The following is a 24,880-nucleotide window of genomic DNA, read 5'->3' on the forward strand; positions in this document are numbered from 1 at the left end:
AACATTTTTTAATAGTTTCTATGCAATTTAACACACATTTCACTTACCAAGCAAAACTGAATTATACTAATTTAACCAAAATATATTTTGAATTCCCAAGTCATGTTACAACTTAACACTCCTCATTTTTGGAATTTGAAAGATTCAACATGCCTTAATACTAGGAGATCCTCTTTGGTATCTTGAAAGCTTACATCAGTGCTGCATTTTGTGAATGTCTTGGCTCAATGGGACCACACCAGAGAAATCTGCCTTGCAAAGTGAGTCTGTTACCACAGATAGGAGTAAACAGTATTTAGATGGATGAGAAAGACTGTTTTTAACTTTCCTGGGAATTCATTGTAGCTCGTTTGATGTGACTTAATTAGCCCACTCAGAATAAGCAGTGACTAACAGTCTAACAACTGACTAATAGATGGAATCTCATAGCACATTTAGATTCTTAATCAGAATCATAACTATCTTATTGTTTTTTTAAAAACTTTTAAAATACGATTTTATTAAGTCTTTTCATAATACATTACAATAAAAAACAAACTAGACCAAAGAAGAGAAAGAAAAAAGTATACAAAGTAAACCACTGAGCCTTGGGCTTGCTGATCAGAAGGTCGGCGGTTCGAATCCCCACGACGGGGTGAGCTCCCGTTGCTCAGTCTCCCTTCCTGCCAACCTAGCAGTTGAAAAGCACATCAAAGTGCAAGTAGATAAATAGGTACCACTCCAGCGGGAAGGTAAACGGCGTTTCCGTGCGCTGCTCTGTTTCGCCAAAAGCGGCTTAGTCCTGCTGGCCACATGACCCGGAAGCTGTACGCCGGCTCCCTCGGCCAGTAAAGCGAGATGAGCGCTGCAACCCCAGAGTCATTTGCGACTGGACTTAACTGTCAGGGGTCCTTTACCTTTACCTTTAACCCCAAGTAGAGGACCACAGAAAATACAAAAGGCCAGACCAGGGCAGGAACAGATGGAACAGAAAGAAAAACAACAGAAAGGAAAAGGAAGATGAAAGAAAACAAAGAGATAAGAATATTCAAGGAAATAATAAAGGGGTAAAAAGCAAAAGAAAGACAAAGAAAGGAAGAAAAAGAAATGAGTAAAAAGGACTTCCCACTATCTGTCTGTGAGTTTTTCAGAATAGTCAACTGTTCAATCCAGAGTAATATCCAGATGTTCCTGCATCTGCTAGGCAGCGTTCTCCCAGTTCATTCATTTTCTGTCAAGACAAGAAGTCCAAAAGAGTTTCTCCAATTCTTATTATAGATAAACATCAACAATAGTCTTCCTCCAGTCCAACGTCATAACTTTATTTCCAATATTAAGAAACATCTTTATTTACTCAAGAGTTTCTTTGCTGTGGTTATGTTTTAAGACAATAATCCATAATTCGTTCATTGCATGCTCATTAATTCACATCCAAATCCATATCTTCCAGTCCCATCTCCTGTTGGCCATGGTTTTTTGTCCTTATTATTTTTTAAATGTGGTTTCCATTCTTCTTCCAAAAGTATTGCAAGAGGCTTAGTAGTTTTTTTAATTCTAAACTCAATCCAAATTGCATGCAGAATCCTTTCCTTCTCAACTCCATCTCTGCCAGCCCAGGACATGTCCCAGTCTCTCCACTGATGTATCCCCCCACCCCCACCCCCAGCATCACGGCCCCAGCACCTAGCTGTTTCACACCTTCTGGCGCAGAGATCCTCTTCACAACTACCAGACTTTTAGAAGACATCTGAAGGCAGCCCTTCAGACTATTGTATTTTAATATTTTGTTGGAAGCCGCCCAGAGTGGCTGGGGAAACCCAGCCAGATGGGCGGGGTATAAATAATAAACTACTACTTGTTACTGTTGTTGTTGTTGTTGTTGTTGTTGTTGTTGTTGTTGTTGTTGTTGTTATTATCATCATCATCTCCAACTGTAGCATTTCCCTCTCCTGGTCTGGCAAATCACCATTTGCATTCCTTCCCAAAGGCTATATATTTCCAGTCTCAGCCTCGTCCAAAGCACCTAAATTTTGTATTTTATGCATCGCCACTCTTAATTCCTTTCATTGTTCATCAAAAAATCGCTGTTGAGAACCTTTTGGATTTTTAATCCATCAGTGGTTACTTGTCACAATGTACACTTTCCAGTATTTGAGGAATTCCACTGCTGAATACCAGTTGTTGGGAGCCTGGGTGGGGAGAGTGGACTTGTGCTCATGTCCTGCTGTGGGCTTGCCTTACGCATCTGGTTGACCATTGTGTGAGCAGGATACTTAAATTGTTGGGTCTTTGGACTGATCCAGCAGAACTCACGTTGTTAAACTTTGATTAGCCTTTTGACTATTGATTACCTTTTCCTCCCTCTGGTGCTATTTGAGACTAGACTACCAAAGATGGCTAATATGCCTCCTGCTCATTGGCTCTATGTTAAAGAAAGGCTGATGAATTCTGTGACTCATCCAGTGCCTACTGTGAAATAACAGGACACAAACTCCAGGTAGATAACCTCAAGCTGTGAAAGGGGACGTGTTTTTCTATTCCACAGCTGCTCTGGACTTGATGAGTACAGGTCCAGTCATCTCTGTTCCCGCCCACCCTTTTCAGCTTTCTGTGAGTGGTAAATAAGGAGAGATGGACAAAAAGGTGAATGAAGGCCCAGCCTTTATACAGTTGAAGGAGGGTGGTGATTAGATCCTTACATTATTGTAAGAGATAAGAGTGTTTAAGTGATTGCAACTTAAGGATATTTACTAACTGCAACTAACTTTATTTCTCCCCCCCCCCCCCAAAAAATATCATGGAGAAAAAAATCTAGCGGAGATTTTTCATTGGCTATGTCTTTAAGCCCCAACTGTTCAATTGAATTGAAACTCTGTACGTATCCTGGAATTACAGTGGTATCTCGGGTTACTACGCTTCAGGTTACAGACTCCGCTAACCCAGAAATATTACCTTGGGTTAAGAACTTTGCTTGAGGATGAGATCAGAAATCGTGTTCTGGCAGCGCAGCAGCAGCAGGAGGCCCCATTAGCTAAAGTGGTCTTCAGGTTAAGAACAGTTTCAGGTTAAGAACGGACCTCCGGAACGAATTAAGTACTTAACCCGAGGTACCACTGTATGCGTTTCTTCTGTCTTTCCTCTGAGCTGTTAGCATGGTGCCATTGAAAACGAACCAGAGAATGCTACAGGGACATCTTCTTAAAAGAAAAGGGTTAGAATCATCAAGGTGTTGCTGTTCATTGCTGAACAGTTCCCCTAATTTATTGCCCCCTTGCATAGCAGTAAATGCTGTCTCCAGATTTGACTGGTGGGCTGTCAGCTGCCTGACATCACAGTGAGCCCCGTGTGGTGCTTTGAAACACTATAGATTAGGAGGTTGTTCACACTGAGCAGAACTCTTTGCAGTGATCAAGGGGCTTGTAGAGAACCCTGCCCTGTTCTTTGCAAGCCCCTTTAAGGATTGGCTGGGTAGAGCAGCCAGTCCCATGCAGGTTGAAATCAGCCCCTGTCAGCTGAGCAGCGGTGACTTCAAGCTCCAGTTGGTTTGCTGTCACTGGCAATCAGCCTCTCTTGCTGCTGCGCAGTTGGGAGCACATTGACAGCCACAGCCCCACCTGCTACTTGCACATGACATCATTTGTGGGGCAGGTGGGTGTGGTTTGGAAAAAACAACCTTGCAGGCCAAACTGGGGCTTGTTCTGGGCCTAAGTAGACACATAGACTACAGATTTCCCACCCCTTATTTACAGTTTTCACTCTAAATATCCCAAAAAATATCCCATGAGAACTGATTTTTGCTGTTATGGTGCTTTCTTGTCTTAGCCGTTGTTAACCTAGTGGGGTTAAAAATACCAAATGCAGTTTTTCAATCAAAGACCAATGAATGCAGGCAGAAATTGCCCCTCTTCTGACATGGTTTTCTAGACGAAGGATGAGTTAAGCCTCCTTGAAAGCAAAGTTGGTTTAAAACAGGTTCTGTACTTTCTGAGATCATTCTACAGAGCAATTTACTCTCCCCAATCATGTTTTCCTGCATTTGTTATTTAGAAGTGTATTGCCTCTCAAACTGGAGATATAAGACAACCATCATGACTACTAGCCATTGATAACCTTGTTCTGCCCTGAATTTGTCCATTGCCCTTTTACATCTATCTGAGCTGGTGACCATCCAATGTTCGAAATTTGCCAGGCGCATTTCGCATCTGGCTGTTGGCCACTTGCGACCAAGTGAAGATGCCCTGGCACCTGACATCTCTACCATCTGGAGGTGCATGCCTGGGGATCATCTTGACTGTTTTCGCACACAACATGTAGAATTCTGTCCACTGTATTTTATCTGTACAATCAGAATGAATTTCAGGAACCAAAAAGTCGTCTGGCTCCAAAATGGCAACTGGGCCTTTCGTTTTGGCGCCTGTAACCCTGGTTTAAGGAGCCATTTGGTGCCTAGTTTATATATCTGAGCCTCTAACACTGTGACCATCACATTGTGGCAACAAATTCCATAGTTTCACTAGGCACTATGTGGATGAATACTTACTTCTGTCTTTCCTGAATCTTCCAATATTGAGCTGCTTATTGGATGATTGGATACTGGTATGAGAAGCACTTTTCTCTGCCCACTTTCTCAATATTAATGCATAATGTATATATCTCTGTCATGTTCTCCCCTCCCCAGTTCTTTCCTAAATTATAATACACCAAATATTGTAACCTTGTTACAATATATGTCATATATAAAATAACTTTTGTGTAGGAATTATGGTCTCAAATCCAGAGTTGAAGTTTTAATTGAAGAGAGCCCAACCTTTCACTAGATTTTAGGAATTTGACCCTCCAGTTCCATTACGAACACAGAACTTGAGTTTCCTCTTCTGCTATCACTTCCAACAAGTTTTTCCTAAAGTGAAAATCCTTAAATGTTGTAACCTTTGCTCATGAGTGTTGGTCCATCCCCTTGATCATTTTTGCTGCCTGTCTCTGAAACCTTCCCACCCTCACAATACCCCTTTTGAGGTATCACCACCAGAACTGAACACAATATTCCAAGTTTGTTCACACCATCAATTTGTTTAATGACTTTATAATATTGACCGTTTTATTTTCAATTGCTCCAGTGTACATAACTTTTCATTTGCATACATTGAAATGCATTTGCCATTTTAATGTCCTTATACTCACTCTGGATAGATCCTTTTGGAACTCTGTTCAGTTCCCCTTTTGCTTTTTGCCATCCTGAACAATTTGATATCACCAGAAAACTTTGACACTTCACTACTCTCCCTGCAGCTCAAATAATTTTGAAAATGTTAAAAGCTTCAGTCCTAATACAGCCCTTGGGGCACTCACTTGGTGAACAGTTTACTCCTAGTCTACACACCCTGTAGTGTGTAAGGCTTGTCCACTTATCCTGTAGCTTCTAAGTTTACTCCAGGGCCTTTGGTGAGGGACCTGATCAAAAGCTTTTTGAAGTATGCAACACATTCTGGATCCCTCTCCACATGCTTGTTGACACTTTCAAATAACTCTAAAAGGTTGTTTGGAGAAGGCTTGCCTTTCTTGAAGCCATGCTGGTTCTTCTTCAGCCTCTTATTATTGTGCATGCTGGGTAATGCCTTTAATAAAGCTGCTTGGTTTTCCCAGAGTAGGCATTAAGCTTCCTGGCCTGTACTTTCCTAGATGCCCTTGGATCCCATTTTTAAAAACTGGTGTTACATTGTCCATGTCCTGGTCTTGGTATGACAAGACCAGGTATGACAACTGATCTTTGTGACATGTCACATGTTTTTCTTAGGAGATCAGCAATTTCACATTTGAATTCTTTAGCATCTCTGAGGTGGATGCAAGGCCTAGAATATCGTCTTTTGTCAGCAAGGCCTAGAATATCGTCTTTTGTCACCTTTGTTTGCCTCAGTTCCTCAGACTCTCTTCCTGTAATATTCATGCATAAGGATCTGCATTACATTCTTCTAAGTGAAGACAAATTCAAAGAATTCATCTTCTCTGCAATCTCAAATTTTCTTCCCTTAACACACCTTTGACTCCTTTTTGCCCAGAGGTCTGTCTCCATTGCTAGTTCTCTGCTTCTAATGTGTTTGAACACTATTTTGTTGGTATTAATGTTTTTCATGATATGTTGATCAATTCTTTTCCTCTCTTATTGTCTACTTTGCTTTGTTTTTGCCACTTTTTGGCCCACTTTTTTGTTTCATTTGGGCAAGACTTTCATTTGCAGAAGGAACTCTTCCTGCTTCTAACTTCTTCATTGACTCTGCTCATTAAGCATGTTGGTATCCTAGTGGCCTTTGTGGAAACTTTTAATGGTATACATTACTGCTGAGCTTCTACTATTGTAGTTTTGAATAATCCCCAATCATCCTGGAGAGAGTTAACCCTCTTGACTTCCCTTTTCAACTTCCGTTTTATGCGTCCTCTCGTTTTTGAGATTTTTCTTCTTTCAAATTCAGTTTTTGGGTTTTTCTATGCTATTTTCACTAATGCATGCATTTTTGTATACACTTTCACCAGATATATTCATTTTGTACACATTATTTGATTGAAGAAGTGGACCACAAAATTCAGAGTAGTGTGAGTTGAAGGATAGCTGTATTTTGTGGCTTGTGTGTTATTTTGAAATGTGCCACTGAGGTAGTTTTGTATTTAAAATGTGAAGCAAAGAGAATTCCTCTCCATCCCTACTCAGAAGAAGTGTCGCCATAGCCCTCAAATTAGCACTTTCCAAATACACGCTGGTGGCGCTGTGGGTTAAACCACAGAGCCTAGGACTTGCCGATCGGAAGGTCGGTGGTTCAACTCCCCGTGACGGGGTGAGCTCCCGTTGCTCAGTCCCTGCTCCTGCCAACCTAGCAGTTCGAAAGCACGTCATGTGCAAGTAGATAAATAGGTACCGCTCCGGCGGGAAGGTAAAAGGCGTTTCCGTGCGCTGCTCTGGTTCACCAGAAGCGGCTTAGTCATGCTGGCCACATGACCCGGAAGCTGTCTGAGGACAAACGCCGGCTCCCTTGGCCTATAGAGCGAGATGAGCGCGCAACCCCAGAGTCGGTCACAACTGGACTGAATGGTCAGGGTTCCTTTACCTTTTTAATATTTGGGTTCATACAAGCAGATCTAGCACCTCTGTGGATAATATGGCTGGTGATCCATATTTGATGTCCTCCCATTTGAATTATTGGACTGCATTGTAGAGGAGGCTGCATTTTAAGATGGTCCAGAAACTTTAGCAGGTACAAAATACAGCCGTGTGGGCTACTGGAGTGTTAACAAAGCATTATGAATACATTATGCTGATCATTTCTCACCTGCACTGGCTTTCAATTCATTTCCAGCACTGATTTTGATCTATAAAATCCTACCTGGCTTGGGATTTGCTACCTGGTGGAAAATCTGCTCCCAGATGTACTTGCCCATAATTTAAAGTCCTCTGTGGAGGCCCTTCTGCAAATGCAAGAGAGGACCTTTTTGGGGGTCTCCTCTCACACCCAGGCTATGCAATGTATCTTAGCCTAACACCAGAAAGACTTCCCTATTCCCCCAGATCATGCTTCACTCCCTGTGGGAGTCTTGGTGGTTTTAGTTTCTGCATTTTGATGGTTGCTTTTATTTCTTTTTAGGTCCTGTGATTTATATTGTATTTTGTTTGTGGTTTTGTAATTGGGGTATTTATGCTTGATTGGATTTTTTGGTCTTATTGCAGATTTTTATTGTATTATTGTAGCTTTAAACACAATATGATGCCTGGAATATTTTTTTAACACAACACCTAAAAAGCATTAAATAAATATTTTACGCTTTGCAGCTCTAGAAGATAATTGATTTAAAGTAAAGTTCTTCAGTCATCCAAACTTTGCCAAGTTTTGGTGCTATGGTGCAGGTAAGGATGGCCCCAGGATCTTTAGATGAAGCACGGTATACAGGTTTCATATAGAAATAAATAAACAAAGCAAAAAACTAAGACCTTTGGCACAAGAAGCCCGTCTTCTTATGAATAGACAAGGGGTATGCTCTCTTGGGTAGCTCCTGCTAGTTTCAGTGGGGCTTGAGCATTAGATCGAATATTTACTTTGCTGCCTTTAATTCTACTCAAAATCTGTCTGAAGAAGTGTGCATGCACACGAAAGCTCATACCAAGAACTGACTTAGTTGGTCTTTAAGGTGCTACTGGAAGGAATTTTTTTTGTTTTGACTATGGCAGACCAACACGGCTACCTATCTGTAACTGAAGATTACTATGTCACCGTTCCTTGTAGTGAAGCTCTCTCAGGGCCCATAATTCTCAAAATATCCTTTAACAGTTGAGCACTGAGTTCAAAAATTTTCAGCTTGATTATGCTGTGTATATTTGAACTTTAAAAAACAAACAAAACAAAACTTCAATAGCAGCAATAGTGTACACACACATTGTGAGGCATATTCCATTTGACCTGTGCACTCCACATGGGAGCAAATTTAGGGAACTGTGCACTGTGAGAAGGCATGCGTCCATCAAGCCCAGGAGAGGTGGTAGGAAACCCCAGGTCCATTTACACACAAGATAAACTGGGACACATCTAAAGGTAATAGGACTGCACTCTCTGCCCCTACCCATCCCCTCTACCTCTGGGAGCTCATAATAATGTTTGAATATTGTGCACATTGAGAAAATACCCATATGTGTGCCATTTAGACTAATAGAGACTAGGAGTGGATGTGATCAGAAGTTTACTGCATGTTTGAACACATATGAACATGAACCTTTTTCTGAATGTGGGGTGTTCCTCACAAGGGGGGATACCTGAGACCATGCCCACATATTCTCTCTCTCTCTGTGTCCCTCCCTCCCTCCCTCCCTCCCTCCCTCCCTCCCTCCCTCTCTCTCTCTGTTACACATCCACCCACCCACAAAACAACCACACATTCTCACAAATCTTTCCCTTGAGAATCATTCTGCTATGAAGTATTATGATTTATTTATTTTGAATGGCCTGGCAATGTGCCTAGTGTTGTACAAACAATACATCTTGAAAGGGTCTTGCCAGAAAGGGACTGACAATCTAGGTTTCGGTAGAGAGAGTATCACCGAATGAAAGAAACAGGTTACATTTATAATTGCAGTAAAGACTCCTAAAGGGCTGGATAATCTTGGGAGAAAAGGAGCTTATGGAAAAGCTACACGGAAAAAAGATAGGCTTTAAAAAAAGATTTGAAGATAGAAATTGAGGAGGCGTTGCAGATGTGATCTAGAAGGGAGTTCAATTGTAAGAGAGTATTTCAGCCTCTTTGTACACTTGTGAAATTAAAGAATGAGCACAACTGGAAATGCAATGTGTTCAGTACATGAGACTATTAAATTAACTACATAATGTTAATTTGCACCCCAACACTGTTGTCATCAGTGGCCATGTTCCTGCTCCCATATGAGAATTCATGATTATAAGCTAGTATACATGTAACTTGTTCCTTGAAATTCAGCAAGAATATCTATCATTCCCCGTTCTCATATAGCAGTCAGTATGAGGATCAGGTTCAGTGCCTGAATGTCTCCCATTCGTTTCTTAGTCTACATTTCCCCCTATTTTTCTTTCATAGCCACAACTATTTAAAACTGTTCTGGGAAAGAAAAGCAAAATACAAGCTCCCCACCCCTAGAATTATCAAGGTGTGAAAATAAAAGATAGTGAAGGCATTGTGTATTTACAATCCACAGAGTGCCAAAAAAGTATTAGAAATTACTGATAAGTTGAAAATCCATTACAAGGAAGAATATGCGTCTATACATTCTAATATTGTTCGTTCAGATAGTATAGACTGGCTGTAAGGTGCAAAATGTTTGTACAATACTCAAGCACCTCATATAAATAAAGTTCAATGTTTGCTATCTAACCCACTGTGATAATTTTGATTCATATGCTCATGATGGGCTGGCAATCTGGTTTGTGAATGCCTTCTTGTGTCTATATTCTGAAAGCGCTTGGTTTAAGAATATCTTCATAAAAGGTAAACATTCATGAAGAAGCCTTCCTAGAAACTTTGCTTCTTACAGTAAACCAAATTTTACAGCCAGATCATTTGCATGCTTGCTTGGAAAATAAGCCCCATTGATTTCAACAGATCTTATTTCCATGTATAAGATAGGGGGCACTAATCACTCTAGAATTTGTTTATAAGGTCTACAGGTCCGTTTTGCTACCAGAAAGAAAAGTTACAGTCAGTTTCAGCAAACTCTTAGAAGGGACAAAAATGAGTCATCAGAGTACATGGGAAGCCAGACACACAGTCAATGGGTCTATGGCTCTATTACATAATTCAAAAGTGAAGTACCTGGTCTCCAAAATGTAGACTTCTTCTTACATGCAGGAAAATTATTCCCCATTAGTTGTATATTATTCTATTAAGCATTTTAGCACTGAAGTCTTCGGGGGCGGTGGAGGAAAGGATGAACATCTCTCATAAGTGCTACTTTGCTAGGAGAGACTGCTATTCTGCCTTCATTTGGATAATTTAATGATGGTGAGTTTCCTTAGTAAACTAAATTTAGAGAACTAGAATGCTTATCTTATATCCAGACCTTGAACATAAAAGGCATTTTATACCAGCAATTGTTCATTTAATGAGCAATTGCTGAGTGCAGGCCGGTTAAGGGATTGAGCTATATGCACCATTATTGCGAGAAGTATTCCGAAATACCAGAAATAGGACGTAAGCTCTGATCAGGGAGACTGTGAGCACAATTACCTTCTTTTCAAATCCTTCTGTGACACTGCGGGAGGAAAAAGGACTTTGAAACTTGAAAGGATAGAGCTTGCTTTCAACCTCAAAAGCTAGGAGGAAAGGGCTCTGAAATTTGCTCAGTATTCCCAATTCACCATTAGCCTGTTTCTTCCTTTAGCCTCAAGGCATTCTCCGCTTTTTGAAAAGATGTTAAGAAATTCAGTCACAATAGAGAGCCTAGTTTTGAACATGTTTCACTCGGTCCATTGAGGTCTGGTCTTCAGCCTTTGTGTGGGGTGAATTGAGCTGAGCAGCAAGCTGGATGGGGAGAGGTGAATGAGCAGTCTCTACGCAAGTCACCAATTCTGGCAAAAGAAAAGATTACCCTTTCCTTAAGAAGATGATGATGAAGAAGAAATTTACAATATGCATTCCTGTACAAGCCTGCCGGTGGCAATCTGCGGAGCAGAGCTCGCGCTTAAGTCAATACGGAGCACTTTGGTTTATAGCAACTCTTGTTAAGTTTGCCTTGTAATTGAAGATGCTGTTGACCTTGCTCGAAGACCGTTTGTAAAACCGTTTATTTAGCATAAACTGAAATAATAAACCCTCCTTCTCTTAGGGCTGATTGTGATAGGGTGACATTAGTTTGATTTAATGATTAGCCGCCTGACCCCTCAGCTTGAGAGAGCAGCTTGAATAGGGAGAGTTCACTACCAAGCACACAGGAAGAATACTAATGAGCTTGTTAAATTTAGCATGGCACCAACCAATTTTAATTCCTCTAATGGGAGAAGCGCTGCCTCTGAGAGAGAGGGTGGGAGACTGAGGGAGAGAGAGAGGGAGGCAAGGGGGGAGAAGAAGAGGGGAAAAGTGAGGAGAGAGGAATGTCCACACACCAGTAGCTAGAGAATTTCAGTCAAGATGAGAGGTTCCAGAGAGCAAGCCAAGATCTTTTCGATTGAGTTGTAAGTACCTTGTCTGTTTCTGTTTTTTTAAAATACAGGTAAAAGAGCCTCCTTAAGTGCCTGCAATGCAATAATGTGAATAAATATATCATCCTGTACTCTAAGGCTTAGGAGATGGCTTCTTCATTTGACTTGAACTTTGGAGCATCCCCTCCCAGCCAAATAACTTGAGACACCTTCTTGAACTTATTTTTTAATCTGTGCCTTGGGGAAATGAGGAAGTTTTCGTTGTTTGAAATTGGGTTTTCCATGATGTTTTAAAGAAGCAGAAAAGTTTATTGGAGAAGCTGACTTTAGTGCATAAACGTGTCTGTGCTTCCCTTCTCTTGTAAGTGGGATGAGCAAAATTTAGACTTTCAAGGGGGTTGGGCAGGCATAGCTCTGGCGATGAATATCTCTGCTGGTAAAATTCTCCAATTCTTGGTCTGTCTGAACAGCTGTATATAATTTACACAAATGATACATTTAATATATTCCTTGAAAGAACAAACACTTCAAACTGCGAAGTTTCTAGCTCACTTGATATGTTAGCCTCGCCTCACGTTCAGGGGAGTTGATGTGGCAAAAACACTCTGCATGTGCTCTTCTCTTAATCCAGCCTGCAGGTATAGAAAAAAGTCCCTGTCAAATATATATGCTGCGGGACATCCCAGGTATTTTAAACAGCTTCCTGGATTGATCCCTGGAAACAGGGGGAGTACAAGTGGAATGATGGAAAGTGGTATAAAACTGAAGTTATCGATGTATTATTTCTTTTGTCCTAGCCTAGAATAAACATGAAGAAATATGTGAAATACTTCTGCGCTTACAAATACAAAAAACCCACCCTGTAACTTAAATGAATCTGGCCCTTTGACATTCTGGTGGTATTTGGCCTGTTGCAACTTCTCTTTTTTTTGGGGGGGGGAAGCAAAATAGACTTTTGTCTTTTGATGGCAGACTACACAACATCTTAAACACAGGAAAAAGCGAGCAGTAACAGTTTTGTGTTTTTGGCTTCAAGTCTCGATTGGCAGATGCTGCCGAAGAAGCGGCTTGTTTGCTTACATTTTTGTTATAGACCTCCACTTGTTGCCATGGTGGACTGTCTGTTTCTGTCAATAATTTGGCCTGGCGCAGCTTGTCTGCACTGGCTCTTAAATTTTATTGAACAATTCAGCTGAAATAGAACAAGATTAGACAGCTTTCACCTTTTGGCTTGCTGAAGTGGTTTTACTGTGGTTATAAGAGCATGCAGAATTATTGCACGGAAAGTTTTTCCTTTCAGCATATAGAGAGTGCAATTTCAAACCACTTGGCTATTTGTATTCTGGAGTGTGTGTACTGTCAAGTTTTTCATCTGCCCTCATTGAAAAGGAACTTTGCAGTGCAGGGCATGAAGTAAACTCTTAACGAACGGTTTGTTCGTTGGAATTTCTCATTAATACAAAAATGGTGTGTTACACAAAAGGAGGGCAGGGGGGAGCAGAGGCAGTTTGGGCTGGTAGCTGTCTGTGCATCACCAGTAAGTGGTGTTACTTTTGTGGAAAAAAAAGTATTATTGACAGAATGCCATATTTTTGTTAAAATCAAATATATTTTGCTCTTTTTGTTTTACCAACATAGTAAAGGCTTCAGGTTTCATCCATAAAGTGTGCTCATCTTTTTTAAAAACCATTACAGTTAAGAAGTGACTTAACACCTGAATATATTGTGAGGGACAGAACAAAACAAGCTGAACTCCCTCACATATGGTATTTTGTGGTGGCATATTTAATGTACAGTGTAATTTTGCTCCATCTGCAAGCAGATTAATTTGACAGTAAATCCACTGTTGGACTTTACTCCCAAGGAAGTGTTAGGATCACAGCCTTACAGGCAAGATGAAATCAGTGCCAAGTTATGACCCAATGTTTTACATTGTTAAGGAAACAGCACTGGACCTAATCACATCTTATATCTAAACATCCTAGTATTTCTCACACTTGTAAATTAAACACACAGATTGTTTATCTTGTGTTCCAGCCTAAATGTGTCTATATAAAGTGGCTGGAAGCAAAGCAATAATGGGATATACTTTTAACAGATAGGGTTTGCACTGCACCTTCAAAAGATTGCAGTAGGCAGCAAGAGAATATAATTATAAAAGGTTTTACTGGAAGTAAAGTGTTCAGGGTTAGGGCTACCTGTTTCGTTTCCAAGTGTGTTTTTGGATATTTCAGTGCAATTGCACTATTCACAACTAATTTAACTGTAGATTACAAAATGTCAATCAAGAATATGCAACAAATACCTGTGCATAGTGAAGCAAAATAGCAGAGGAAACCATGGGGTTTTGCTTTACTCTCCAGGGCTGGCTTTCCCAAAATGCTGTGAAATACAGAGTTCCGTCTTCTTTAAAACTAGTGGAATTTAAAAGAAACTTGAATTTGTATTATAATATGAAGTTTGCAAGCATCTTAAGCTGCATTGCAATACTTAATGGACTTGTCACAGATCCTTTCTGTTGCTACTCCAACATGGAAACAAATTTGAAATAAATTTTAAGAATTTTACATTATAATATTTAAAGTAATGAAGAATTAGCCTATACAAAAGTGTCTTCCTGATTCATTTTGCAGCAGTGTATTTAGCATGATTGCGAGGTTGTTGTAAAAGTGTGCAATTGATACAAAACCACCCCCATAGTTCTCCCCAACTTCTCTTTCTCTCCTTTTTCTTTCCCAAACACGAGATGCCTAAATGTCGTTAGGCAATTTGGTTTCCTCAGTATGCCAGAAACATTATTTTTGCTTGTGTGCTTACTTTAATCTTCCAATATGAGGACTTTGTGTTTGGAAGTTTTGGTTATTACACATACTTTGAATTTATTTACAGGCCTCCTTTGATTGATTTTTACCCATTCAGAACAAATAAAAGGGAGTCGGGGCCATTTCATGCACGACAGAGAGTTTGCCACAGGTTGTTCTCTCATCCAGAAGCTGCAGCTTATCACAGCTCCCTGAGTGTATCTGTATGGCAGCACATGTTTGCAAATGTATTTGTTGCGTTCACACTTTTCATTTTAGTTATGTGTCTAAAACATCTTAGGTGTATATCCAAAACTATTATTTGAACTCCGCTCCTTGGGGTTGGTACAAAAAGTATTCAGAACCATCAGAAATACTTTAGAAGACAGCTTTTGCCGGTCAGGACAGTATTTTACAGAAATGATGGCTGCCCACTTGCATTAATCCTCTTTCCTTAAGCTTTTCTCTGAGATGTGCTGTGGGTGGTTGGAAAGCCTTGTGAGAGGCAGGTTTCTTGTCTCAGGTATGGAAGCAATTCTTGTTTTCATTTAAGTGCCTGCACATTTCATTTGTCCCATTTCCTAATTGGTCTTCATCTGAGAGAATCCTCTGTGAGCCCCCACCCCCATGTCAGTTCAGAGCCTTTATCTTGTGAATTTCATGGACAGGGCTGGTGGCATCTCTTGGGATGCTACAGGCACCTGGTTTTATCCCAGAGAACGCTCTCTGTATATGGAGTGGCTGGTTGTCCATAGACTGGCTCACGGGACACTTCAGGAACAGGTCAGGTGAGAGAGAGGCCATTGTGTTTTAAAGGTGCATCCTGCTTCCTTATTCAGGTGAATGAGCTAAAACAGCTGCCTCAGCCGATTCCTTAGAGACACAGTTAAGAAGCCTGTGTTGTGCTCAGGAATTTCTGTTGTTGTACAAGTCAGCAGATAAATCTCTTCCCCTTCACATTTCTTTCTTTTCTCCCTCTTGAGTTTTGTAGTGTGGATTTTTATGGCTAAGTGAACAATCATAATGCAGTTCTTTCTGCTTCTTAACATTTTCTAAATTGGTAAATGTGTTGTATTGAAGAATGTATTTCTAAGAGAATGTATTTCTAAGAGAAAGAACAACTACACCTTGGACTGAGCCTTTTTTCAAGTACATAATCATTTTGACATTCTACTAATAATTGTATATTAAAATATCCTAATCCACTCGTAAGAATCAAAACAACCACTCAAATAGATTTGTAGTTCCATTGAAATACATACACCTCTGAAAGTCTGGGCAATCACTTTTCCTCCTGCTCTTCCTTATCATGATTCTGTCATTCCCTCGGGGGCTATTCTAGGGCATTTGGGGTGCAGTTATTAGAGCTAAAAGTTTAAAATGTCAAATAGATGTGTGCGTTTGATGATTCAGATAGACTATGCTGTTCATGTTGTGTACACGCAACAGATCTATAGATAACATTTTAAACTTTTGGTTCAGACTGTTGTACGTCTCTGCAGCCAGGTATGCTCTGTGTAATTACCAGAGGCTCCAGGTTTTTTAGGGGCCCTTTGTGGCTTAATTTTAATAACTGAGATCTCCGTTTAACGGCGAGGAGCCTTTCTCTTATCAGCAGTCCATCTGTGGAGGCATAAAGGAGCATGCTAGCCAATACAAAGCACCAGTGGGTGGCTAGACTTGATTTAGTTTCTGCTAGCAGAGTTCATCTTTTTGCGATTCGTGACAAATTGTTTTTTTCCTCCCGGTCAAGCAGCCAAAACTTCCAAGCCTTCTTGTCCCAGAGGAAAGAAAATAGCAAGCCAGTGTCCATTTCTGCACGATTAATGGCCCCTCTAGTAAATGCATCAGCGAATGGGGTGATGATGATCTACTGCACAACTGCCACTTGCCCTGAGTGGCTTGCGTTCCCCACTCCCTCCTCCTTCCACCTGCATCCAGGGACATCTTTCATAACCACACATGTGTCTCTGGTCCTCTGAACTTATATTGTGGCGCAGATCGTGCTTAGCGGAAGAGGAAACTTTAAAAACTTTGATCGCTTGCAGCAGCTGAGCTTAAAATTTCTCTTCCCCCTCCCAAACCTCTCTCTCTCTTTTTTCCCCCTCCCTAGAGGATGAAAGTCCTGGGCAGACCTATCACAGAGAGAGAAGAAACGCAATCACAATGCAGCCACAGGGCGGGCAAGGCCTCAGTAAAATCAGCGAGGAGCCTTCGACATCCAGCGAGGAAAGGGCCTCATTAATCAAGAAGGAGATACATGGATCTATACCCCACCTTCCTGAACCATCCGTACCTTACCGTGGGACAGTCTTTGCCATGGACCCCAGGAACGGCTATATGGATCCTCCTTACCGTAAGTATTTAATTCAAGTTGATTTTTAGGAAGCAAAGTCAGGACAGTCACCTCCCATAGCATTCAACATGGTTTTGAGAAGGATTGCATTAATAAGACTTTTAAAAACACTCTTCTGTTTATTGAGAAACTTGGCATGAGCGGGGAGCTGGGAGTCAGAAAGAGAAGGAACTGTCCCCCAGAGCAGTTAACTGCATGCCCTTAAAGTTAACAAAAAGCACAGCCCCCCAGAAATCCCATTGAAATTAATTGAGTTTTGATACCTCCTGCTGTTCCAGCACTCGTTTCCCTGAGGCTCACACAGGAGCCTTTGCAAAGAAGAACAGCCCAACTGTTGCTGCTTAGTTGCATTTTGTTACAGATAAAGTAGAATTTGGGTGTGGTGATGGGTTGGGGAGGAAGAAATGTTAAGAGAAGGAGCAGGGTGATGAACTATTCTGCAAAATTAGAAAAGTATTCTTTGTGGTCTTATCTTTTATCACCAGTATCACAAGCAGCTGAAATAAGGCTGCCGGCATGATCATCTGCTTTGCTCCCAGATGCAATATATAGCTAGAGAGTGAGAGAACATGAATGAGTTTCAGCCTTGGAATTCCTCATCAGGCACTGATACTAAAAAGTAAAAAATCAAGTGACGCTTTGACGCAGATGTGCAAACAGATTTCTCCACAGGCAGAGTATGGGGGAGTTTCAAGCAATTTTTTCATCTGTTTCTAGTTTTTTAAAGAGGAGGGAGAAAATCACTTAGCTGTGTTTTAATGAAGCACATCTTGAGGTGTCGGTCTGTGCCTTTTGATTATAGATTTATCATCTAGTCAGGGTGTGTGCTTGCCATTTAACCTTTCAGTTTCTCATACCAGATGAGAGACTTGAGACCCCTTAAAAAGGACCACTGAGGGTCTTGCCACACTCCTCCCCCCACACTCCTTCATTCAGAAATGTTAGTGTTTCGAGGCAAAAGGTCATTAGCCAGATGACTGATTAGTGAGGACAGCTGATTAGTGCATGGGTTTTTTGTGGTAAAGAGAGTGCAGGGGAGAAAAGCTAATTTTATCCCTTCATTAGTTGGGTTAGCAGCAAAGGAGAATGTTCACTCATCAGGGTGCAGATCAAAGTGTGTCTTACATACAAACGTTAAGTCTCACCAGGATAGCCTGTCTTTAAAACAGAGTCTGACAATAAAAGATGGAAGTTGATAATATAGATGTAGGTTGGATAAAAAAAAGGGACACTAGTTTTCTTTGGCATTCAAGGAAAAAGTTTAGATGCCACAGAGGTTTTCATATTATTTATCCTGGCTGTGCTCTTAGTGCACAGTGGATTTGTGAACATGCCAGAGGTATGTTTTGTTTTACTTTTCAGTGTTTCCACACCAAATCTTTTCAAATGCTTTTAAAGTTCCCCCTAGTTTGAAAAGTCTTTGAGAGGATTTACCATGAAAAACTTTGAAAGCCTGAAAGTCTAGAAAACCTATGTTCTAGTATTAATACGTGATTTTAAAATTTTTGTTAGGTTGTTGTCACAATCTGCAATCCTAAATCTGGTTGTTCTTATGCAAGCAGTAATGATTTCATTGGAACATGTGTGCATATAACTAAGCATGATTAAAGACAAAGAGTTTTCACATGGTGATGTCAACATTCACCAAGTATGAGCTACAGTTCAGAAGCAGGTGAATTTCCAGTCGCTAATATATACAGTGTCTTTGATATTGTTCCTGCTATGCAGATCCTAGGTGACTAGCCAAAAATTACTTGTTTTTATGTAGTTTTCTGCGAAAACATTAAATGGCTCAATGTAATCCAGCATTATGAAATGCCAGAATGTGACTACAAAACCTGGCAATGATTCTTTTGTAACAATGCAGTGATATTGAATAAGTAGAAATGAAACATAAATACTGTAGACATGACAAATACCACTTTTGACCCATTGACATCTTACCATATCTTCTCACAAGTCTACAGTGCGTGTTACAGACCCCAATCAGCACACAGTGTGTAATTCTTGGCAAGTTCACAAGTGGAGGCTAGGGGGCAATTTATGCAAGGCATTCAGTGCATGGAAATCACTTATCTGTGCAGGGTTCCATGCGGCCTGACATCTTGTTTAATGGATTTTAAAAAGATGTGCTGGCCTGTTGTGTACATCGTTATTGTGCCAATGCAACTTGCTTCCAGGCCACAGATCACTGCTGTGTGAACGCAGCCGCAAAAGGACGGTCGCCTAGGTTAAGAATGGCCTTCAAATGGCACCTGTTGCCATGTAGAACCTTGGAGAAGAACTGGGTTTTCTGCATATCCCACATAGGTTTTGATCTTTACAAGTGATGGCCGCAACCTCCACTGTTACTCCCAGCCTGGATATATGTAAAGTGGGGGTAGCTAAGCGGTGCTGTTAATTTAATATATGTAATTCGCTTTTCTAACAAGAAATGTTGAGCTCAAAGGGGCTCGCAATAATCACAACAGCATTAAAAAACAAACATTGCAGTTGCTTTAATATCAAATACATTAGCAGAGAGAAAGAGAGAGAGATGTGGATATTAGCATTCTTTCACATGAACCCTCAACTGCAGTCCAAAGCAATACAGTCTCAGGCACAGTTTTACTACCTCATCCATAGATAAGTGGGATCTGCAGCAAAATGTTGCAGTGTAGTCCCACCCCCTAAGAAGTGTGCTCCTGTTCCGCGTTTCAGGCAGCTTATAATAGGAATCTTGTAATCCTGTTTAAGTTGGTTTCAGCAGTGAGGAAGGGACCAAGGGAACCCTTTTCCCCTTCCCCCTGAAGCCTCCACCTGCTGCGGTGCACAATGAAGCAGTGCATAGGGCTGCCAAACTTAGTGCTATAGCTCTGTGCTGGTGCGGGAACAGTGATGGCGATGGAGGGAATCATTTCGGTGCAAAGGAAGAGCTTTACAACTTTGCTGCCTGCACCTCCCCAACTCCCCCTGCCCCGCCCATGACCTACTATAAGCTGTTGGAGGCTTGAGCCGGCCAACTCTTTCTCACCACGTCCTCCATGTTTGTTTGTTTTGGCTGTGTGTTGTTTTCAAATGGCATCTGTGTTTCAGTTGCTGTCAAATGTGGGCTTAATTAATAGACCTGCACAGTCTAGTTCAGCTCTTCTCTCTCTCTCTCTCCAGCTGCTATCAGCATTCTTTGTAGGCTTACAGGTTCTTGCTAGGTAGTTTATTCCCCCCGCTATTACATTAATTGACAAGTCTATTAATTGACAGACTTCTGGAGTTTTGCATCCCTAGGGAATAAATGCAGCAACTTCTGCCTTTGGGTGGCCCTGCTCAGCTTCCTCAACTGTCCAGGTAGGCTATTGGAGGGAATGGTAGAGGATTGTAGCCTTGCAGTCCTGCTATAGAGCAAATTTAGAAAGATATGCAAAGAGAGGAATGAACAATTATTTCTGATATCATCTTTCTTAGGCTTCAGTTCTGGGCTTGTGTAATTTACATTGAAATGCATGGCAACATAAAGAAACAGAGCAACATTTGCTTTTGGTTTTGTATTAGGCTAATATTTATACCCCACTTTTTTATTCAAATAATAACAAAAGTAGCTTGCAATAGTAGTTACTTAAAGAGTAACAAACAGTGTTAGAAACTCTCATATATAGGCTAGGCGCCAAATGGCTCCTTAAACCAAGGTTATAGTTGCCAAATCGGAATGTCTAGTTGCCATTTTGGTGCAAGACGGCTCTAAAGTCTTATTTTTTAAATGATGGACTAGGTGTTATTGATTATCAGTTAAACATTTGGCTAGTTCAGATGACAACCTTGAGCCACGTTAAGAACTTTGAGAACTTAAAGAAGAGAAGTCACTTGATCCAGGGACAGGACACATATATATTGGCCTGTTACCACCTCTTTTTCTTAACGGTGACACAGACCATTCGTAACGTAAGAATATTCTTCACAACGGTGAGCAGGGCAGTGAGCTGGTATAAGCAAAGACAAGTTACAACAATGACTATAATATTGTTCACAGCTTCTTCTCAGGCTGGACAGAAAAAGCATTTTGGTCCTTGAAATTCATTCTGATTGTGCAGATAGAATTCTACAAGGTGTGGCGTTAGTGTGTGAAAACAGTCCAGATCCAAGGATGCCCAGGCATGCACCTCTAAATGGTGGAGATATTAGGCCCAGGGCATCTTCACTTGGTCGCAAGTGGCCAATAGGTGCGTAATGTGCCTGGCACTTGGCCAATTTCAAACACTGGTAACAAGAAAGATGCAAAACACAGCAGGTCATTGATTAGACTTGAATAAGAAAGCCCTCTTTACCATCCATCGAAAGATGGGAAGAGAGGCAGTCTGGTGAATTTCCAGGAGGAAGGGGCATGGATGGGAAGAGAATTTGGCTGCTCCACTGAGTAATCCTCCTTTCCTGTTTGTCACACCGGTTGCACCTTTCAGACCAACCTCAAGGGAACCTCCACATAGCTTGTGTTAAAGCAATTCAGTCTAGAAGCTACTAGTGCATGGATCACAAGGACCAGGCTATCCCTGTCCAGGAGTTGGCACAATGCCAGATGAAGCTGAAAAAGGCTCTCCCAGCTGCTGTAGCCACTTGGGCTTTGAGTAATGAAGGTGAATGAAAAAGCTTTCCTAGACATATGGGTGGTGGTGGTGGGGGGTTTGCAGTGATTTTTAGGAAGTCATTAACTTGCACCAGGCATCCTGTTGGGAAGGTTTTATTTTGTTCTTAAGGGGAGGGGTCAGGGCTGCCAGGGAGTGGGTCCCAGCCAACAAAATGGCTGGGGCATGTTCCACGGGTGTGTGTGTGTGTGTGCGTGCACTGGGACAACCGATCTCAGTGATCACAGATAGGAGGAGGAGTTACACTAAGACCAGACCATGTCATTACTTGAGGCAGGTTTAGTCATTGTTTGAGGACTATCCCTGCCTCCAGGTCTGGTCCTGACCGGACGGATATTAGATTCAGCAAGGGATCCCCACACGACCTGAAGGTGCTGCTATGCAATGCCAGGTCAATTATTCATAAGACCACTTGATCATGGACCATGACTTGATCATGGATGGAGGACTTGACCTGGCATGTGTAACAGAGACTTGGCTGGATGAAGCAGATGGGCCTGTTCTTGCCGCTGCTTGTCTACCAGGTTTCTCTTATGCACAGCAACCCAGGTCTTGTGGGCGGGGAGGGGGGGTTGCAGTGATTTTTAGGAAGTAGTTAGTTTGCATCAGGCATCCTATTGGGAAGACCCAGTTTTCCGAGTGCATGTTCTGGAAGTTGGGCAAGAGGGGAAGTACAGGATTCCTTTTGGTGTACCAACCTCCCCTCTGCACCAAGGATTCCCTGCCCGAGCTGCTTCAGGTCATGGCGGATGTTCTCCTGGAGACACCCAGTTTGGTTGTCCTAGGGGATTTTAACATCATGTTGACACGACCTTCCAAGGAGCCGCTTGGGACTTCGTGGAAAGCATGGCCTCCATGGGGCTGTCCCTGAATAAGTTTGGCCCAACTCATAGCTGCGGACATGCCTAAGACTTGGTTTTTACCTCTACAGATGTTGGTGATCTGACACTAACTAAAAGTGAAACAAAAGAAGTGCCATGGTCGGATCACTTCCTGGTGCAACTGGATTTCTCCGTGACCCTTCCCCTCTGCAGGGAGGTGGGACCAATTTGGATGGTCCACCCCCACCACTTAATGGATCCAAATGGTTTCCAGAGAGTGGTAGGGGATGCTTTATCCTATGTTGATGGCCTTTCAGTTGATTCCCTGGTGGCCCGCTGGAATGTGGAGCTAACCAGGGCTGTTGACTGTTTGGCTCTGAAGTGCCCTCTCCGATTGCATGGAGCCTGGACAGCCCTGTGGTTTTCCACGGATCTGAGGGCAATGAAACAATCGCTGAGATGGCTAGAGCGCCGGTGGCGGAAAACTCATTCTGAATCAGACTGGACACAGGTTAGAGCTCAATGTCGAGCCTACCAAGTGGTGATAGCGACAGCAAAGAGGACCTTCTTCCCCGCCTCTATTGCAACTGCAGAAAACAGCAGCAGGAGGTTCCAGGTGGTTCGTAATTTAACAGAATGACAAGATCTGCAATGATTTTGTAGTTTTTTTGCAGATAAAGTCGCTCAGATTCAGAAAGAGGTAGACTCCACTGCGGGAGCAGGGCCGGGGCAGGAGAGTGCTAGAGTCCTGTCTAGTCATGGGATCTGTCTAGCATGGGATCAATTCCAATCTGTTACCTCCAAGGATGCGGACAGGCTGCTTGGACGAGTGAAACCAGCCACCTGACTCCTTGATACTTGCCCATCCTGGCTAATAAAAGTGAGCCAGGAAGGGCTGGATGAGTTGTAAATGCTTCTCTCTGAGAGGGAGCCTTCCCAGAGCCACTGAAAGAGGCAGTCATTAAATCGCTTATTAAAGAAACATCTTTAGACCTGGCTAATATGGCCAACTATTGCCCAGTCTCAAATCTTCCATTCTTGGGCAAGGTGGATTAAGCACCCGTGGAACAACTCCAAGCATGCCTGGAAGATGCGGACCATTCGGATCCCTTCCAATCGGGATTCAGGCCTCATCATGGGAGTGAAACCGCCTTGGTCACACTGGTTGATGATCTCCGGCGAGCTAGGGACAAAGGTGAAAGCTGTTTCCTAGTTCTGCTGGATTTCTCAGCAGCCTTTGATACCATTGATCATAACATCCTTCTGGACCATCCAGAGGAGCTGGGGGCACTGTTTTATGGTGGTTCCGCTCCTTTCTCCTGGGCCGTGTTCAGAAAGTGGTGTTGGGGGATGAGTGTTCAGACCCCTGGGCTCTCACCTGTGGGGTGCCTCAGGGTTCCGTCCTCTCCCCCATGCTTTTTAATATCTATATGAAGCCGCTGGGAGAGATCATCAGGGGGTTTGGGCTGGGTGTTCATCAATATGCAGATGATACCCAGCTCTACCTCTCTTTTAAATCAGAACCAGTGAAGGTTGTGAAGGTCCTGTGTGAGTGTCTGGAGGTGGTTGGAGGATGGATGGCGGCTAACAGATTGAGGTTGAATCCTGACAAGACAGAAGTACTGTTTTTGGGGAATAGGAGACGGGCGGGTGTGGAGGACTCCCTGGTCCTGAATGGGGTAACTGTGGCCCTGAAGGACCAGGTGCACAGCCTGGGAGTCATTTTGTACTCACAGCTGTTCATGGAGGCACAGGTCAATTCTGTGTCCAGGGCGGCTGTCTACCAGCTCCATCTGGTAGGCCAGCTGAGACCCTACCAACCCGCAGACTGTCTCGCCAGAGTGGTGCAGGCTCTAGTTATCTTCCGCTTTGACTACTGCAATGCACTCTACCTTTGAAGGTGACCCGGAAACTCCAACTAATCCAGAATGCGGCAGCTAGACTGGTGACTGGGAGTTGCCGCCGAGACCATATAACACTGGTCTTGAAAGACCTACATTGGCTCCCAGTACATTTCTGAGCACAGTTCAAAGTGTTGGTGCTGACCTTTAAAGCCCTAAACGGCCTCGGCCCAATATACCTGAAGGAGCGTCTCCACCTCCATTGTTCCGACTGAAGTCCAACGCCGAGGGCCTTCTGGCGGTTCCCCCACTGCGAGAAGCCAAGTTACAGGGAACCAGGCAGAGGGCCTTCTCGGTAGTGGCACCCGCCCTGTGGAATGCCTTCCCATCAGATGTCAAGGGAATAAACAACTACAGTGGTACCTCGGGTTAAGAACTTAATTCGTATCCAACTTTTAGAAGACATCTGAAGGCGGCCCTGTTTAGGAAAGTTTTTAATGTTTGAAGGTTTTTTCTTCTGTTTTTAATGTTCTGTTGAAAGCCACCCAGAGTGGCTGGGGAAACCAATAAGAAGAAGTTGTTGTTGTTGTTGTTGTTGTTGTTGTTGTTGTTGTTGTTGTTGTTGTTGTTCTTCTTCTTCTTCTTCTTCTTCTTCTTCTTCTTCTTCTTCTTCTTCTTCTTCTTCTTCTTCTTCTTCTTCTCCTTCTCCTTCTCCTTCTCCTTCTCCTTCTCCTTCTCCTTCTCCTTCTCCTCCTTCTCCTCCTCCTCCTCCTCCTCATATGATGTGATGTTATCACGTGTATTTTCTTGCAAGTCACAGTCAGCAA

General features: G+C 42.3%; 1 protein-coding gene across 3 annotated transcripts in view; it reads left to right on the forward strand.

The window, feature by feature from the left end:
- Positions 1–24,880, forward strand: part of GLI3 (GLI family zinc finger 3) — a 254,324-nt gene that overhangs the window by 68,669 nt on the left and 160,775 nt on the right. For 2 of the 3 annotated variants that reach the window (XM_081930977.1, XM_081930978.1), the window contains exon 3: positions 16,536–16,778. In XM_081930977.1, the coding sequence (XP_081787103.1) occupies positions 16,536–16,778 (243 nt within the window). Of the gene's footprint in view, positions 1–11,544; positions 11,655–16,535; positions 16,779–24,880 lie in introns of those variants that run through there. The other variant, XM_081930979.1, reaches the window with a different exon arrangement.

The sequence above is a fragment of the Podarcis melisellensis genome, assembly GCF_964234715.1.
Source record: "Podarcis melisellensis genome assembly, chromosome: 12".
Taxonomy (NCBI): Eukaryota; Metazoa; Chordata; class Lepidosauria; order Squamata; family Lacertidae; genus Podarcis; species Podarcis melisellensis.